Raw genomic sequence first — 19,294 nt, 5'->3', positions numbered from 1 at the left:
ACGTGCCTTTGACCTCCCTACAATGCCTGGGCATGCTCCTGATGAGGTGGCGGATGGTCTCCTGAGGGATCTCCTCCCAGACCTGGACTAAAGCATCCGCCAACTCCTGGACAGTCTGTGGTGCAATGTGGCATTGGTGGATGGAGCGAGACATGATGTCCCAGATGTGCTCAATTGGATTCAGGTCTGGGGAACGGGCGGGCCAGTCCATAGCCTCAATGCCTTCCTCTTGCAGGAACTGCTGACACACTCCAGCCACATGAGGTCTAGCATTGTCTTGCATTAGGAGGAACCCAGGGCCAACCACACCAGCATATGGTCTCACAAGGGGTCTGAGGATCTCATCTCGGTACCTAATGTCAGTCAGGCTACCTCTGGCGAGCACATAGAGGGCTGTGCGGCCCCCCAAAGAAATGCCACCCCACACCATTACTGACCCACCGCCAAGCCGGTCATGCTGGAGGATGTTGCAGGAAGCAGAACGTTCTCTACGGCGTCTCCAGACTGTCACGTCTGTCACATGTGTGCCACTGTCACATGTGCTCAGTGGCACAGGGCGCCAGTGGTGAATTTCCCAATCTTGGTGTTCTCTGGCAAATGCCAAACATCCTGCACGGTGTTGGGCTGTAAGCACAACCCCCACCTGAGGACGTCGGGCCCTCATACCACCCTCATGGAGTCTGTTTCTGACCGTTTGAGCAGACACATGCACATTTGTGGCCTGCTGGAGGTCATTTTGCAGGGCTCTGGCAGTGCTCCTCCTGCTCCTTCTTGCACAAAGGCGGAAGTAGCGGTCCTGCTGCTGGGTTGTTGCCCTCCTACGGCCTCCTCCACGTCTCCTGATGTACTGGCCTGTCTCCTGGTAGCGCCTCCATACTCTGGACACTACGCTGACAGACACAGCAAACCTTCTTGCCACATCTTGCATTGATGTGCCATCCTGGAAGAGCTGCACTACCTGAGCCACTTGTGTGGGTTGTAGACTCCGTCTCATGCTACCACTAGAGTGAAAGCACCGCCAGAATTCAAAAGTGACCAAAACAGCCAGGAAGCATAGGAACTGAGAAGTGGTCTGTGGTCCCCACCTGCAGAACCACTCCTTTATTGGGGGTGTCTTGCTAAATGCCTATAATTTCCACCTGTTGTCTATTCCATTTGCACAACAGCATGTGAAATTTGTCAATCTGTGTCGCTTCCTAAGTGGACAGTTTGATTTCACAGACGTGTGATTGACTTGGAGTTACATTGTGTTGTTTAAGTGTTCCCTTTATTTTTTTTGAGCACACACACACACACACACACATGTACATTATTGATTTGTTCTTAATAAAAAAATACCCTACCGTCTAACACTACACCCACATACATACATACTAAAACACCACCCTACTCCACTATTTAAACCTATTTAGTCCTACTTCATGCCAACAACCTGAAAGAATGGGACATCACCACTTAACACACCCTGTAACTCTTCTGATGTCAAGTCTCGCACACACAAATACCTCTCTGCAGCTGCCACCACAACCTACATTTTCTGTGACTACATTCCATTCTTGCAGTACAGTTGATAACCATTGCTAAAAATGGAAAAAATCCAATCTTACTGAAACATATCACTTGTTGGCCTATCCCTCTGTACTGATACATATCTACTCCTCACACCACTCCTCTCAGGATCCCTCCCCCTTGACCCATCTTCCTCTACTTTCTTCACTGCCTCAGCATATGACAACGTCTGCACTACTCTAACCCTGGAAACCTCAAACCTCTTTCGCACGAGACATTTCTGATCCCCAGCCCCATGGGCACCCCTCCATTTAACACTACTTTCCCCAAAGCTACATGTTCCTTTGTCTCATGCCCTTCTGCACACTTCCCCACCTAGGAACCACCCTCCTACACACTGCTGCCACTTGCCCATAAGCTTGACACCTGTAACATCTTAATGTATTTGGCACAAAAACTCATACAGGATAACTTCTATATCCTAACATCACTTTGTCGGGAAAATACTTCAAATTAAAACAACAGACAATGAGTCTTTCTCCACTCACACCACCCTGTCTGGGTTGCACCAAACAACGAGCAGGGGATCTTCCCCTTCAGTTGGTCAGCTTTCACATTTACCGCTACCCGAGTAATCACTGCTTTCATTGGCACCCTTTTCTTGAGAGCAAAACTATTGACATCTCGACCCCATGTGTTTAAAACAGAGTGCCTGCTCCCTCTGACCATTAGAAACACAAACCATTATCACAAGACCACTTCTGGTTACCCTCACCGATTCCACAGCACCCAACTCTGTTTTTACCCACCCTGAAACCACAAATGGATCAGCCAAAAGGCAAGGGTCCACTTTTTCCCAAACACTTCACTACTACTGTCACACTCATCTTTATCCTTTATCCTCAAGCCTCAGGCTCCGAGAACTTCACCACACCTACCACCTCTGATACTTCGCCCTCATTCACTTAGATTTCTCCTACTGTCTTCAGCTCACTCTGCTTACACTTTCTACCATTCTTCTTTAACAAATCTCCCCTTTTCGTGCCATTTTTAACCAACTGAAGCTCGCCTTCTTCCTCCCTCTCTCTCTTAGACCGCCACTGCCGATCTTTTCCCCCTCCATTCCTCCTCCATATTCCAAGTATAAGTCTCCTTATGATTATGATAATAGTGCACTTCTGCCACCATACAGTACCAGTCAAAAGGTTGGACACACCTACCCATTCAAGGGTTTTTCTTTATTTTTACTATTTTTTACATTGTATAATAGTGACATCAAAAGTATGAAAAAACATATGGAATCATGTAGTAACCCAAAAAAGTGTTAAATCAAAATATATTTATTTTGATTTGGGATGCAATTTCTGAGGCTGGTAACTCTAATGAACGTATCCTCTGCAGCAGATATAACTCTAGGTCTACCTTTCCTGTGAAGGTCCTCATGAGAGCCAGTTTCATCATAGCGCTTGATGGTTTTTGTGACTGCTCTTGAAGAAACTTTCAAAGTTCTTGACCTTTTCTGGATTGACTGACCTTCAAGTCTTAACGTATGATGGACTGTAGTTTCTCTTTGCTTATTTGAGCTGTTCTTGCCATACTATGGACATATAAGGGCTATCTTTTGTAAATGGGTGGTACACAACTGATTGGCTCAAACGCATTAAGAAGGAAAGAAATTCCACAAATGAACTTTTAGCAAGGCACACCTGTTAATTGAAATGCATTCCAGGTGACTACCTCATGAAGCTGGTTGAGAGAATGTCAAGTGTGGCTACTTTAAAGAATCTCAAATGTATTTTTGATTTGTTAAGCACTTATTTGGTTACTACATGATTCCATAGGTGTTATTTCATAGTTTTGATGTATTCTCTATTATTCTACATTGTAAATAAAGAAAACCCATGGAATGAGTAGGTGTGTCCAAATGTTTTACTGGTACTGTACATCTTGTTCTTGACTTGTCAAGGGACGCCATTTGACTGTCAATCTCTGTACAATCAGCACAAACTCCTCGGGACATAGCGCTCGACAGTGCATCCCACTTGTAAATCCTTCTTGAAGTGCAAGCGCTCACCAATAGTTTATAGGTGCATGCTGCCGCCTACTGTATTGGCTGTGTATCAGCCTACTATTCTCTAGTATGAATTCATTACGCTTTGTGAAAAATTTCCAGACCAACAAACCCTGCACCCATTATGTAAAACCTCACCAATATGCCACTACTTGGGCCCCATCTGATGCTGCTCCAGGCCAGCAGCCTGGGAGAACGGGACAGTATCGTTCAAAACATATTGTAACTCGTCTACAATAAATACTTGAACACCCAAGTACTCTGCAGCTGCCAACACAACAGCTATCCTCTGTGATACATTTTTTTTGCCCGCACTACAGAGGGATACATAGGTCCTCTAATACAGGACTAGTAAAGGTCCAGTGCACAACTTTTGGGTGAAAAAAATACAATTTCAGGGGGTGCTGCAGCACCTTGAGCACCAGTATTTCCCACAGCTATGTTTACACACACACACACAACTTTTTCCACCGATACAACACATTATTTTGTCTCATGTCCTCCTGCACACTTCTCACATCTTGGAATCTCCCTTTTGCGCACTTCAGCCACATGACCATAAGCTTGACACCTAAAACACTGTAATGGATTTGGGACAAAAGCTCTCAGGATCCATTCTCCAAAGATCTCACTCCCACCTCACCAGAATCATCTTTGTAATCATCTGGACAAGGCTCAAACTTGGCGGTCTACACTGCACCTGCCACTGCAGTTAATTCCTCCTCACTCAACACACTTGTACTGTACCTCTTCCAAAAGTTCTGTGTGATCCACTCCTCCATATTCACTCAAAACATGTTCCACTTTTCTCCTTTTTTATCCCGGTCCACCATCTTCTCCTTCCGTACTATCCAGGACCCTTGGGATGTCACTACCCTAAACTTAACCCATACCGTTACCTTAACCATTTTACATTTCAACTGCAATGGGTTAGGGACGTCCCAAGGGTCCCAGATAGCATGGACCAATACAAAAATCAGAGGGAATTGATAACAAAATGTAGAAAAGTGTTAACTGATTAGCCATGATGTTTTTGTTTCTTCTCCACCCTGACCCCTAAGGGGCTCTGTGCAATCATGTTTTATTCTGTCAAGATGTAAAACTCTATCTGCTACTAAAAACACCTGATACTATACTGAAAAAATATATAAATGCAGAATGTAAAGTGTTGGTCCCATGTTTCATGAGCTGAAATAAAAGATCCCAGAAATGTTCCATACGCACAAAAAGCTTATTTCTCTCAGATTTTGTTCACATCCCTGTTCGTGAGCATTTCTCCTTTTCCAAGATAATCTATCCACTTGACAGGTGTGGCATAAGACACTGATTAAATAGCATGATCATTACACAGGTGCAACTTGTGCTTGGGACAATAAAATGACACACTAAAATGTGCAGTTTTGTCACAACACAATGCCACAGATGTCTCAAGTTTTGAGGGAGTGTGCAATTGGCATGCTGGCTGCAGGAATATCCACCAGGCTGTGGCCAGAAAATGTCATGTTCATTTCTCTACCATAAGCCGCCTTCAACGTCATTTTTGATAATTTAGCAGTATGTCCAACCAGCCTCACAACCGCAGACCTGTGTAACCACGCCAGCCCAGGACCTACACATCCAGCTTCTTCACCTGTGGGATCATCTAGAGACCAGCCACCCGTACAGCTGATGAAACTGAGAACAATTTATGTAATAAAGCCCTTTTGTGGGGGGTGGGGTGGATTATTCTGATTGGCTGGGCCTGGCTCCCCAGTGGGTGAGCTTATGCCCTCCCAGTCCTACCATGGCAACGTCCCTGCCCAGTCATATGAAATAGATTAGGGCCAAATGTTTTGGTTCAAATTGACTGATTTCCATATATGAACTGTATCTCAGTAAAATCATTTAAATTGTTGCGTTTATATTTTATACAATTACACAACTCTAGTCTCTGAATTACCATAATTTAATCTGTATCACAAAATAGGAAGGAATGCGTCAGTTAATGTGGTAAAGGTAGTGAATTGTCAGGAGTTTCATTTAAGCCTGTTAGGTTACTCCCAGTCCGAGCCAAATACTTGTTTGAGAAATATTTTGTTAAAAAGCTATTTTTGCCCACTTTATTGGAAATATATTACAGTAAGGTACGTCATTGTTACGCAGAAGTTATTTGATATAAAAACGGCTTCATTGGGCATTTAAATAGTTTCACAAATTAAAGTGCACATTGTTGTACTTCCGAGTCAAATTTACCCGGAAAAAGAAAAAGGTAAATTTTTCCCCCCTTTTAAGTATAAAGGCTTTATTTAATCGAGACAATCATGGCATTCGATTTAAAAGTTTAAAATATATATTTTTTAAATCAATGCCCGAAATTGAAGAATTCACTTCCGGGACAAACACCCTTTAGTAAAGACCTGCGATTGCGCGTTGCTGAATTAGCTATAACATACGTTTTAATTACTGAATACAAACATCTAGAGAAGATACAGGTAAAGTTAACGCTTATGTTTTGTTGCAGGTCATCTTTACGTGTTGTGAGCCAAGCAAGCTAAGGCTACCTAAATACTAGTGTAAACAACCGTTTAACAGTACTGTTAGCTAACGTTACCAAAGCTATTTTGATTTAGTTAATAACTACAGCAACTAGATGTAGTAAGGCTATTGCTAGCTCTACTGAAACTATTCAGTCCCCTTTACTTTTTCCACATTGTTACAGCCTTATTATAAAATTTATTAAATTGTTTTTAACCGCCATCTACACATCCCATGCATGACAAAGCAAAAACAGGTTTATACATTTCTGCAAACTGAAATATCACATTCACATAAGTGTTCAAACCCTTTACTCAGTACTTTGAAGCACCTTTGGCAGCAATTACAGCATCAAGTCTTCTTGGGTATGACGCTACAAGCTTGGCACACCTGTATTTGGGGAGTTTCTTCCATTCTTCTCTGCAAATCCTCTCGAGCACTGGCAGGTTGGATGGGAGCGTTGCTGCACAGCTATTTTTCAGGTCTCTCCAGAGATGTTCGTTCAAGTTCGGGCTCTTGCTGGGCCACAAGGACATTCAGAGACTTGTCCCAAAGCCACTCCTGCATTGTGTTTGGCTTTGTGCTTAGGGTTGTTGTCCTGTTGGAAGGTGAACCTTCACCCCAGTTTTAAGGTCCAGAGCAGGTTTTCAGGAAGGATCGCTGTACTTTTGCTCTGTTCACCTTTTCCTCAATCCTGACTAGTCTCCCAGTCCCTACTGCTGAAAAACATCCCCACAGCATGATGCTGCCACCACGCTTCACCTTAGGGATGGTGCTAGGTTTCCTCCAGACATGACGCTTGCCATTCAGGCCAAAGTGTTAGATCTTGGTTATCAGACCAGATAATCTTGTTTCTCATGGTCAGAGTCTTTAGGTGCCTTTTGGCAAACTCCAAGCGGGCTGTCATGTGCCTTTTTACTGAGGAGTGGTTTAAATCTGGCCATTCTACCATAAAGGCCTGATTGGTGGAGTGCTGCAGAGATTGTTCTATCGCCAGAGGAACTCTAGAGCTCGGTCACTGACAATCGGTGCTTGACCAAGGCCCTTCTCCCCGATTGCTCAGTTTGGCCGGGCAGCCAGCTCTAGGAAGAGTCTTGGTGGTTCCAAACTTCTTCCATTTAAGAATGATGGAGGCTACTGTGTTCTTTGGGATATTCAATGCTGGTACCCTTCCCGAGATCTGTGCCTCAACGGCCAATTCCTTCAACCTCATGGCTTGGTTTTTGCTCTGACATGCACTGTCAACTGTGAGACCTTAAATAGATACGTGTGTTCCTTTCCAAATCCAGTCCAATCAATTGAATTTACTACAGGTGGACTCCAATCAAGATGTAGAAACATCTCAAGAATGATCAATGGAAACAGGATGCACCTGAACTCAATTTCAAATCTCGTAGCAAAGGTTCTGACTACTTATGTAAATAAGTTATTTCAGGTCTTTATCTTTTTTAACAGAAAACTGTTTTCAGCTTTGTCTTTATGCGGTATTATGTGTAGATTGCAGAGGATTTATATTTATTTAATCAATTTTAGAATAAGGCTGTAATGTAACAACATTTGGAAAAAGTGTGAATACTTTCTGAAAGCACTGTATGTCTGGGCTAACTGGCTAATTTTACTCCACTCCTGTTGCTATTAATTTTAACCCAATTGCTTAATTTTGGTGACAACTTTGACTGGTATCTTAATTGACTTCTCACTGACTTGGATTTATAGATACAATGTCAAACAAAGAAGTTAAATCAGCTCTAAAAAATGCCAGAGATGCCATAAAGAACAAGGAATTTAAAGAGGCTCTAAAACACTGCAAGGTAAGTCCTTGCCCATTTCTTTCTACACACACCAATAGTGTGAAGGGAAACTGGGTGTATTGTAGGATTTTCTGTTTTGAAAAAGGTATTCTGTCTCAAATCAAACCAAATTCCCCCACCAGGCTGTCCTGAAACTAGAGAAGAACAATTACAATGCCTGGGTGTTCATTGGTGTGGCCGCGAGCGAGCTGGAGCAACCAGACCAGGCCCAGACAGCCTACAGGAAGGCTCTGGAGCTGGAGCCAGAGCAGCTGCTGGCCTGGCAGGTACTGGAGATACATCACATCTAGATCAACTGAACTAATACAGGCCCTCGCTAGACATAGGCTTCTGTATTGGATAAACCATAAATTATCGACATTGACCATACACAATCACTTATAGCTGGCGTTTCACTGGTATCGTTCATTATGATAAGTAACCTATACCAGAGAAATGTGACGTTTGAAGTGAAATACATTTGCTAATATGGGTGATTGTTAATGAAATTAATGGTAGTAGTTTAAAAGCTGATAAATGTAATCTACGTAATCCCCAAAAGTAATTATTTTTCATGAGAGGGTCACTAACTAGTGAGAGGGTCAGTAACATAAACAGTAACTAGTAATGCTGCATACTCAGGTTGAATCTCACCTTTCTGGTAAAAATAGTTGCTGAGGTGAAGTCACTTGAGAAAACAAGCTCAACGACACAGTACAAATATTACATATTTTATGATGCATTTCTTATTCAACAAAACTATATGAAAAAGGCTTGAAATTACTTATGCTTTCTAAATATACTATACTCAAATTATAAAACTACTAACTATAAGAATTCACCTTCCTTATAACTGTAAATACATATATGTTTTGTGTTAGAATATGTGCATATTTTCTGAAGGCCTCTCTTGATCAAAACGCCTGCCCCAATCTCTGTGAACTTCTCACAGGGCTCTAGGAAGTGCTTCCTAAACTCGTTAGGAGCTCGCCTTTCATCACATGTTACTTTTGTCAGTCTGCCAGTGTTTTTCTTGTTTAAAATCTATAGATTATTTTAGATTACTGGCTATAAATCGATTTCTGAATGTGCTACAGCCACAAAAAAAACTATAGCTCCTGCTGCGCTACGATGTAAGGATTCCAGGCATATGTTAGTGGCTGTGCTGTAGGGTTCAGCTAGGAGTTGATGGAAAGTCGGAAGATATAATGAAATGGTAAGAGGGACATCCCAACTTGTCTGATTTCACATCCTGCTTGACACAGGCAAAAGAGACATACTCCTGTGTCTGTGAGAATCAGGGCTACCGCTCAATTCAAGCCATTTCGATCTATGGTGTCCTACAAGCAAAAATGTCGGTCGGAACTGGTACCAGAACCACGCAGGTCCCCTAAACAAGGGACTTTACATCTAAGAGGATTTAAAGGATAATAAAAAAGAGACTATGGTGCACATTAATGTTATAAATGTATCGTTCTTTTTATCATTATCGCATCAATTCAGGCAATCTCTCGTCACAGATTTTTATTCCATATCGCCCAGCTCTACCCAAAAGTCACATTATCTACACATTATACAGTGAGAGAGAAAACGTATTTGATCCCCTGATGATTTTGTACATTTTCCCACTGACAAAGAAATGATCAGCCTATAATTTTAATGGTAGGTTTATTTGAACAGTGAGAAACAGAATAACAACAAAAAAATCCAGAAAAATGCATGTCAAAATGTTATAAATTGATTTGCATTTTAATGAGGGAAATAAGTATTTGAGCCCTCTGCAAAACATGACTTAGTACTTGGTGGCAAAACCCTTGTTGGCAGTCACAGAGGTCAGATGTTTCTTGTAGTTGGCCACCAGGTTTGCACACATCTCAGGAGGGATTTTCTCCCACTCCTCTTTGCAGAGCCTGGCTAGGCCACTCCAGGAGGTTCTCACCCAAGATTTGATGGTACATGGCCCCGTCCATTGTCCCTTTGATGCGGTGAAGTTGCCCTGTCCCCTTAGCAGAAAAACACCCCAAAGCATAATGTCTCCACCTCCATGTTTGATGGTGGGGATGGTGTTCTTGGGGTCATATGCAGCATTCCTCCTCCAAACACAGCGAGTTGAGTTGATGCCAAAGAGCTCCATTTTGGTCTCATCTGACCACAACACTTTCACCCAGTTGTCCTCTGAACCATTCAGATGTTCATTGGCAAACTTCAGTCGGGCATGTATATGTGCTTTCTTGAGCAGGGGGTCCTTGCGGGCGCTGCAGGATTTCAAACCTTCATTGGTGTGTTACCAATTGTTATCTTGGTGACTATGGTCCCAGGTGCCTTGAGATCATTGACAAGATCCTCCCGTGTAGTTCTGGGCTGATTCCTCACCGTTCTCATGATCATTGCAATTCCACGAGGTGAGATCTTGCATGGAGCCCCAGGCCGAGGGAGATTGACAGTTCTTTTGTGTTTCTTCCATTTGCGAATAATCGCACTGACTCTTGTCACCTTCTCACCAAGCTGCTTGGCGATGGTCTTGTGTAGGTCTACAATCTTGTCCCTAACATCCTTGGAGAGCTCTTTGGTCCTGGCCATGGTGGAGAGTTTGGAATCTGATTGATTGCTTCTGTGGACAGGTGTATTTTATACAGGTAATAAACTGAGATTAGGAGCACTCCCTTTAAGTGTGCTCCTAATCTCAGCTCGTTACCTGTATAAAAGACACCTGGGAGCCAGAAATCTTTCTGCTTGAGAGGGAGTCAAATACGTATTTCCCTCATTAAAATGCAAATCAATTTATAACATTTTTGACATGTGTTTTTCTGGATTTTTTTGTTGTTATTCTGTCTCTCACTGTTCAAATAAACCTACCATTAAAATGATAGACTGATCATTTCTTTGTCAGTGGGCAAACGTACAAAATCTTACACAGATTATTCCAGAGCAGTGTTATGGGGCATATCACTATGTCAACATGCTGACTAGAATGTGATCTGTTATTGTTGCTGTTTTAGGGATTAGCAAACCTGTATGAGAAAAGTGACCAGACGGATTTCAAAGCGGAACTACCCAAAGTCTACCAGAAACTCATTGAGCTTTATGAAAGGTAAGCCATGAAAATGTTCATACCTCTTCTACATCAATAATTTCCCCCCTGTGATTAGCTCTTGGAATATTGTGTTTAACTGTGTTTTGTTCTGCATACACAGTTCTGACAAAACAAAATGTTATGAGGCGATCAGAAAACTGGCAGACATCTTCCATATGGAGAAGGACTATTTACAGGTCTGTAACGATAGTAGTTGCCCTTTAAATGAAAGAGGATATATGTTAATTGTTGTGGCACAGGGTGGACATATGCATGTGTGTGTTTAGGTGGCCAGGGTGTGGCGAAGGCTGATTCAGCTGAAGGAAGGAGAAGGTGCTAACAAGGCAGAGCTGCTGCAGCTATGGCAACAGATGACCTGCCTTCTCTCAGACAGCATGGAGGATCACGACAATGAGACTCAGCAGCACGTAAGAGCAAATATAATATACTCAAATAATCCCCTTAACTTCTCTAGGGTAGGGGGCAGCATTTGGAATTTTGAATGAAAAGCGTGCCCAAATTAAACTGCCTTCTACTCAGGCCCAGAAGATAGGATATGCATATAATTAGTATATTTGGATAGAAAACACTCTAAAGTTTCCAAAACGGTTAAAATAATGTCTGTGAGTATAACATAACTGATTTGGAAGGTGAAAACCTGAGAAAAATCCATTCAGGATGTAGGATTTGTTTTTCTTGTTTTTTTTCTTCTATTCAATGCCATTACCGTATCCATTGACTTAGGACTCAAATTGCAGTTCCTACGCCTTCCATTACATTTACATTTACGTCATTTAGCAGACGCTCTTATCCAGAGCGACTTACAAATTGGTGCATTCACCTTATGACATCCAGTGGAACAGCCACTTTACAATAGTGCATCTAAATCTTTTAAGGGGGGTGAGAAGGATTACTTTATCCTATCCTAGGTATTCCTTAAAGAGGTGGGGTTTCAGGTGTCTCCGGAAGGTGGTGATTGACTCCGCTGTCCTGGCGTCGTGAGGGAGTTTGTTCCACCATTGGGGGGCCAGAGCAGCGAACAGTTTTGACTGGGCTGAGCGGGAACTGTACTTCCTCAGTGGTAGGGAGGCGAGCAGGCCAGAGGTGGATGAACGCAGTGCCCTTGTTTGGGTGTAGGGCCTGATCAGAGCCTGGAGGTACTGAGGTGCCGTTCCCCTCACAGCTCCGTAGGCAAGCACCATGGTCTTGTAGCGGATGCGAGCTTCAACTGGAAGCCAGTGGAGAGAGCGGAGGAGCGGGGTGACGTGAGAGAACTTGGGAAGGTTGAACACCAGACGGGCTGCGGCGTTAGATGTCAACAGTCTTTAGAAATTGTTTCAGGCTTGAATTCTGAAAAATGAGGGAGTAAGAGCAGTCTGAATGAGTGGACCCTGCCGTGTCACCAAGCTATTTCATGCGCAATCCAGAGAGAGTGTCTTTCTTGTTGAGAGTACTGTATTGTATTGTCCGGTTGAAATATTATCGATTATTTAGGCTAAAAACAACCTGAGGATAGAATATAAACATCGTTTGACATGTTTCTATGAACTTTACGGATACAATTTGGATTTTTGTCTGCCTGTTGTGACTGCATTTGAGCCTGTGGATTACTGAAGAAAACGGGCGAACAAAACTGAGGTTTTTGGATATAAAGAGAGACTTTATCGAACAAAAGGAACATTTATTGAATAAATGAATGTCTTCTGAGTGCAACCATATGAAGATCATCAAAGGTAAGTGACATTTACATTTAAGTCATTTAGCAGACGCTCTTATCCAGAGCGACTTACAAATTGGAAACCTTTTCCATCCAAATCTGTTTTTTATAAAACTACCCACAGATCCATCACACCCCATGCCAATCCCAATCCAACAACTAGTAAACAGTATCAGTTCTCTATGTTTGACAAGTAGTATGAAGCTTCAGCTTGGAGTATTGCTTCTCCATGCTATGTAATGTATTACCGGTGAATCTGGTGATGTTTTTTTTCTCCTGTTCAGAGAACTTAGTAATTTAAGTCGCTTGCATTATTTACCTTTTAAAGTAGTGTGAAAGTAACAGGGTTTGACCACTAGAAGCTGCTGGTCCTGCTATACGACCACACTCTTTTATACATTTTGCTGGTTTGTTTACTTTTCACACAATTCAAGCCAGTCCTCCATGAAAGCAATTCAGTTTGTCCTAATAGCAACCTAAAGCTTCAACCCAACTCTCCTTGAATCCAGTTCTCCTCTCTCTGAGAGGGCTATCCTTTCCCTATGCAATTCTCATATGAAGACCTTTCCTACAAGCCCAAAACTTTAATGGAGAAATGGGCTAAAATGTTGTGACAATGCTAATAAAATAATGAATTTCATGGCGGTCTGTTTTCTGTTTTTCCAATACAATTATCAAGAACTCTCTCTTTTTTATTTACATATATATATATATATATATATACCGATTATTGGAGGACCAAAAAAAGCTGATACCGATTAATCTGACTTTTTTTTTTTTTTTTTTTTGTAATGACAATTACAACAATACTGAATGAACACTTATTTTAACTTAATATAATACATCAATAAAATAAATTTAGCCCCAAATAAATAATGAAACCTGTTCAATTTGGTTTAAATAATGCAAAAACAAAGTGTTGGAGAAGAAAGTAAAAGTGCAATAAAACCGTTCCGTATTTTATCTAACGGGAGGCATCCATAAGTCTAAATATTCCTGTTACATTGCACAACCTTCAATGTTATGTCATAATTACGTAAAATTCCGGCAAATTAGGCGGCCCAAACTGTTGCATATACACTGTCTCTGCGTGCAATGAACGCAAGAGAAGTGACACAATTTCACCTGGTTAATATTGCCTGCTAACCTGGATTTCTTTTAGCTAAATATGCAGGTTTAAAAATATATACTTCTGTGTATTGATTTTAAGAAAGGCATTGATGTTTATGGTTAGGTACACATTGGAGCAACAATACGCACCGCATCGATTATATGAAATGCAGGACACGCTAGATAAACTAGTTTATAAGTTTAATGCTAGCTAGCAACTTACCTTGGCTTACTGCATTTGCGTATCCGGTAGGGTCCTCGTGGAGTGCAATGAGAGGCAGGTGGTTAGACCGTTGGACAAGTTAACTGTAAGGTTGCAAGATTGAATCCCTGAGCTGACAAGGTAAACATCTGTCGTTCTGCCCCTGAACAAGGCAGTTAACCCACCGTTCCTAGGCCGTCATTGAAAATAAGAATGTGTTCTTAACTGACTTTCCTAGTTAAATAAAGATTAAATAAAGGTGTAAAAAAAAAAAAATCGGTGTCCAAAAGTATGTAAGATGAAAAAAATGACAACTTGAAATCGGCCCTAATTATTCGGTCATTCCGATTAATTGGTTGACCTCTAATATATATTTGTGATTAGAGATTTACCAGAAGACCCAACAACATTACAATTGGAAAACCCTATATATTGTATGTTTGGGACTTTTATAATTTGAAGACCGCTAGAGACCATTCAAGGGAGACTTACGGGGGTGGTGTGGTATGCCGCCTCTGTGTTATTGCTAGTCATTACTAAAGGTTTTTCTCCCCTATGATGTGTGCTCATTCCCACTGTTGATGTTATATTTATGTTGCCAGTTAATTGCAGCCTTTGAGAAGGCCATGGTTCTCTCTGACAATGTGCCTGGCGAGGACCATCGGAAGCTCTCAGCTGATTACCTCAAATGCCTTTCACAAGTAAGTCCGCCCCTGTGTTTTTCACTCACTCACACACAGTCACTCACTCACACACACCAATTGTGCAAGTTCCCCCACTTAAAAAGATGGTGACCAAATACTTATTTTCCACCATAATTTGCAAATAAATTCATTAAAAATCCTACAATGTGATTTTCTGGATTTTTTTTCCCTCATTTTGTCTGTTATAGTTGAAGTGTACCTATGATGAAAATTATAGGCCTCATCTTTTTAAGTGGGAGAACTTGCACAATTGGTGGCTGACTAAATATGTTTTTGCCCCACTGTATGAGTGCTGGGACTCTGGGTTAGGAATAGGGCCAGAATCCTGTGCTGTCAACTGACCAGAAAAACTTTCCTCTCTCTAGCTTTCGCATGAGGAGTGTAAAATTAAAGAGGCCTGTGAGTCCATTTTGGCCCTCTATCCCTCACAAACATTTCCTTTGGAGATCCTCGGTGCACATCATCTCAAGTCAGGTAAGAAATCACTGACTTAGCAAACTATAGGTTAAGAACTGGTGCAGTCATTGGCAGTGTATAGCTTCACAAAACAACAAAAGATTGACCTTGCAGGACTGGGGAAGGTCAAGTGTACTGTGCAATGATTAGTATGTATTATTTGATTGCGCCTTTTGATCTGTGGACAAATAAGTGACAGATTGCACCTTTTTAAGTAGTCAGCTTGTGTGTATTTGTCTCGTAGGGGTCTGCAGTGAGGACGCAGGCCGTTGTTTCTCCCGTCTCTTGGAGTTGGACCCAGACAGTGGCTTAGGCCATCTGGGTTTGGGCATCAGAGCTCTGGAGGAGGGAAAATGTGACGACTCCATTAAGTATCTGGCCCAAGGTGAGCAATTTGGGGGCTCTGGTTTGCTGTTGGTCTGTGGTGTTCTCCACCACCTCACTGTCTGTTGTGCTCTCAGGACTGAAGCGAATGCGCTCCAGCTTGGTGGGCTGGTGCAGCCTTGCTCAGGCCCAGCTGAAAATGCACCGATATTCCGACTGCGCAACATCCTGCTCCCAAGGTACATCTAACACATCTGGCCAGTGTTGTATAATCCTAACCTAAACTTTTTCTCTGAAAACCCACCGTACTTTCCACATAATCAGGGCTTTGCTACAAACTTAATGTCAGCCTACTTATCCTTGTTTGAAGGTTATAGTGACTTGACTAGTTGAAGACCTTCTCACCAGAAGTCAAAGATGTGTATTGAGATGTGGCATTCAGTGCGTTGACAGGCCTTGCTGTGTTCTTTCAGGTCTGAAGCTGGGTGGGGCTGGAGAAGAGGCACTGGGACAAAAGCTCCTGAGGCTGAGGCTAGAGGCCCTTGTGAGGACTGGGGATGAGCACACTGCAGACCAAGCCCTGGAGAGCCTCTCACAGGTACAGCATTCATAACCCATCTTACTGGTTGCTCCCCAACGGCTCACCACCAATATGCTCCAATTCTCTTCTACTACTACTATCTACTGATATGGATGGGGATTTGTTTGTTTGCTCATCAAAATATTTATTTTATAGCTTTCAGATGCTAACAATGACCCTGTCCTGGTAGCCTTAAAAGGAAGAGCCTATTTGCAAAAAGGCCAAGTTGACCAAGTGCTCCAGGTAACTTCACAATTATTGGTTACGCTAACATATCTTTTTAGTAACCTCAGGTGAATGGGTATCAAATATATTTTGTGCCTATTTTGTTGATTTCCCGTGTGTCTGCTAATCTCTGGCTTTGTACCCAACAGGTGTCCACGGAGCTGCTGAACTCTCACCCTGACCTGGCTGAGGGACTGGCGCTGAGGGGACTGGCACACATTGCACAGGGACATCACCAACTAGCAGAACAGAGGTGTGTTCAGGGACTGCAGTTGAAAATCTGCCCGCTGGCTAAAACTGGCACTTACTATAATGTTGATTAACGTGCACTGTAGCTGTAAAACTAAATGTAATAAAGTAAAGGTGTGTGTGCGCACCCATCCCCCATTCAACACACTTCTTCTGTATTGATAACTGTCTATTATTACTGTTTTAATCAACAACTCATCACTGCTCCTAAGAGGCAGCGTGACTGAAGTAGACCATGTAGTTAGATCAACCTTCGTCTTGTCTTCTCCTGTCCCTGTTGTAGCCTCCTGCAGGCTGCAGTCCAGAGCCCAGCCTGTGGAGAGTACTACTTCCTGTTGGGGCGGCTGTACTGGGACATGGGGGAGGAGAGTCGCAGGGACAGGAGCAAGGCCCACACCCATCTACTGAAGGTCAGTGTTGCCCGTGGGGCCTCTGTCTGGGGAACACTGTATAGCTGGAGAATCATACTATGGGGAGAATACATGACTGTCACATCCACAACTAAGCAACTCCCTGCTGTTTTGAAATGCACACTCATTGATGAGAGGTTCCTGTGCATTGTTACTCTTATGGCTTCTAAATGTCATAGGATGATCAAGAGGCTTTAACAGTGGGTGGGATGGGCTGTGGGCACATTTCTGGCTTTGGTACAGTTAAACTATAGTGCTTCTCACATCCAGCTGTACGTTATGACATTAGTTTGGTGATTGGCTCACTGCCATTACTGACAGCTGGTGTGTTTTGTGTCAGGCTGCCAAACTGGATCCGTACCTGGGCTCTGTGTTCTGCTACCTGGGCCATTACTACCGGGAGGTGGCCAGGGACCAGGGTCGAGCCAGGGGCTGCTACAAGAGAGCCTTTGAGCTGGACAGCAACGACGCAGAGTCCGGGGCTGCCTCTGTGGATCTGAGCATGAATGAGGGGGACATGGTGAGTTGTCTGTTGATTTGTTCTGGTCCTGGAGGGCTGCAGCCAACAACAGAAGACTTTCCCCTGTGGAAGTCACTCTAGTAGTCCATCCACCCGATTCAATACATTTGGATAAAACCTAAATGTCATTTAGGCCTACCTAACTGTTTGATATACAGTTGAAGTCGGAAGTTTACATACACCTTAGCCAAATACATTTAAACTCAGTTTTTCACAATTCCTGACATATAATCCAAGTATTAATGCCCTCTCTTAGGTCAGTTAGGATCACCACTTTATTTTAAGAATGTGAAATGTCAGAATAATAGTAGAGTGATTTATTTCGGCTTTTATTTATTTCATCACATTCCCAGTGGGTCAGAAGTTTACATAAACTCAATTAGCATTTGGTAGCATTGCCTTTAAATGGTTTAACTTGGGTCAAACGTTTTGGGTGGTCTTCCACAAGCTTCCCTCAATAAGTTGGGTGAATTTTGGCCCATTCCTCCTGAGATAGCTGGTGTAACTGAGTCAGGTTGTTAGGCCTCCTTGCTCGCACATGCTTTTTCAGTTCTGCCCACAAATTTTCTATAGGATTGAGGTCAGGGCTTTGTGATTGCGACACCAATACCTTGACTTTGTTGTCCTTAAGCCATTTTGGCACGACTTTGGAAGTATGCTTTGAGTCATTGTCCATTTGGAAGACCCATCTGCGACCAAGATTTAACTTCCTGACTGATGTCTTGAGATGTTGCTTAAATATATCCACACAATTTCCCTTCCTCATGATGCCTTCTATTTTGTGAAGTGCACCAATCCCTCCTGCAGCAGAGCACCCCCACAACATGATGCTGCCATCCCCGTGCTTCACGGTTGGGTTGGTGTTCTTCTGCTTGCAAGCCTCCCCCTTTTTCTTCCAAACATAACAATGGTCATTATGGCCAAACAGTTCTATTTTTGTTCCATCAGACCAGAGGACATTTCTCCAAAAAGTACGATAATTGTCCCAATGTGCAGTTGCAAACCGTAGTCTGGCTTTTTTATGGTGGTTTTGGAGCAGTGGCTTCTTCCTTGCTGAGCGGCCTTTCAGGTTATGTCGATATAGGATTTTTTTTACTGTGGAAAAATATACTTTTGTACCGGTTTCCTCCAGCATCTTCACAAGGTCCTTTGCTGTTGTTCTGGGATTGATTTGCACTTTTCGCACCAAAGTACGTTCATCTCTAGGATACAGAACGCGTCTCCTTCCTGAGCAGTATGACGGCTGCGTGGTCCCATGGTTATTATACTTGCATACTATTGTTTGTACAGATGAACGTGGTACCTTCAGGAGTTTGGAAATTGCTCCCAAGGATGAGGTCTTGGCTGATTTCTTTTGATTTCCCATGATGTCTAGCAAAGAGGCAGTGAGTTTGAAGGTAGGCCTTGAAATACATCCAGAGGTACACCTCCAATTGACTCAAACAATGTCAATTAGCCTATCATAAGCTTCTAAAGCCATGACATCATTTTCTGAAATGTTCCTAGCTGTTTAAAGGCACAGTCAACTTAGTGCCTTTAAACAGACCCACTGAAATTGTGATACAGTGATATAATCTGTCTGTAAACAATTGTTGGAAAAATTACTTTTCATGCACAAAGTAGATGTCCTACCCGACTTGCCAAAACTATAGTTTGTTAAGAAGACATTTGTGGAGTGGTTGAAAAACGAGTTTTAATGACTCAAACCTAAGTGTATGTAAACTTTCGACTGTAATATCAATATCACTTAGGCCTACCTAACTGTTTGATATAATATCACTTAGGCCTACCTAACTGTTTGATATAATATCAATTAGGCCTACCTAACTGTTTGATATAA

General features: G+C 42.5%; 1 protein-coding gene across 1 annotated transcript in view; it reads left to right on the top strand.

The window, feature by feature from the left end:
- The first annotated feature begins 5,865 nt into the window (after nt 1-5,865).
- Nucleotides 5,866-19,294, top strand: part of skic3 (SKI3 subunit of superkiller complex) — a 35,714-nt gene continuing 22,285 nt past the window's right edge. Inside the window, exons 1-15 of the mRNA XM_029637209.2 lie at nt 5,866-6,051; nt 7,811-7,905; nt 8,028-8,171; nt 10,884-10,975; nt 11,079-11,154; nt 11,245-11,385; nt 14,589-14,687; nt 15,056-15,164; nt 15,391-15,531; nt 15,608-15,709; nt 15,944-16,068; nt 16,207-16,293; nt 16,425-16,528; nt 16,808-16,934; nt 17,275-17,454. Of these exons, the coding sequence (XP_029493069.1) occupies nt 7,816-7,905; nt 8,028-8,171; nt 10,884-10,975; nt 11,079-11,154; nt 11,245-11,385; nt 14,589-14,687; nt 15,056-15,164; nt 15,391-15,531; nt 15,608-15,709; nt 15,944-16,068; nt 16,207-16,293; nt 16,425-16,528; nt 16,808-16,934; nt 17,275-17,454 (1,617 nt within the window). The 5' untranslated portion in view covers nt 5,866-6,051; nt 7,811-7,815. The remainder of the gene's footprint in view (nt 6,052-7,810; nt 7,906-8,027; nt 8,172-10,883; nt 10,976-11,078; nt 11,155-11,244; nt 11,386-14,588; nt 14,688-15,055; nt 15,165-15,390; nt 15,532-15,607; nt 15,710-15,943; nt 16,069-16,206; nt 16,294-16,424; nt 16,529-16,807; nt 16,935-17,274; nt 17,455-19,294) is intronic.

This window comes from Oncorhynchus nerka, linkage group LG27, assembly GCF_034236695.1.
Source record: "Oncorhynchus nerka isolate Pitt River linkage group LG27, Oner_Uvic_2.0, whole genome shotgun sequence".
NCBI classification, from domain to species: Eukaryota; Metazoa; Chordata; class Actinopteri; order Salmoniformes; family Salmonidae; genus Oncorhynchus; species Oncorhynchus nerka.
Note: the sequence above shows the minus strand (reverse complement) of the source record. Positions and strands in the feature narration are given on the sequence as shown.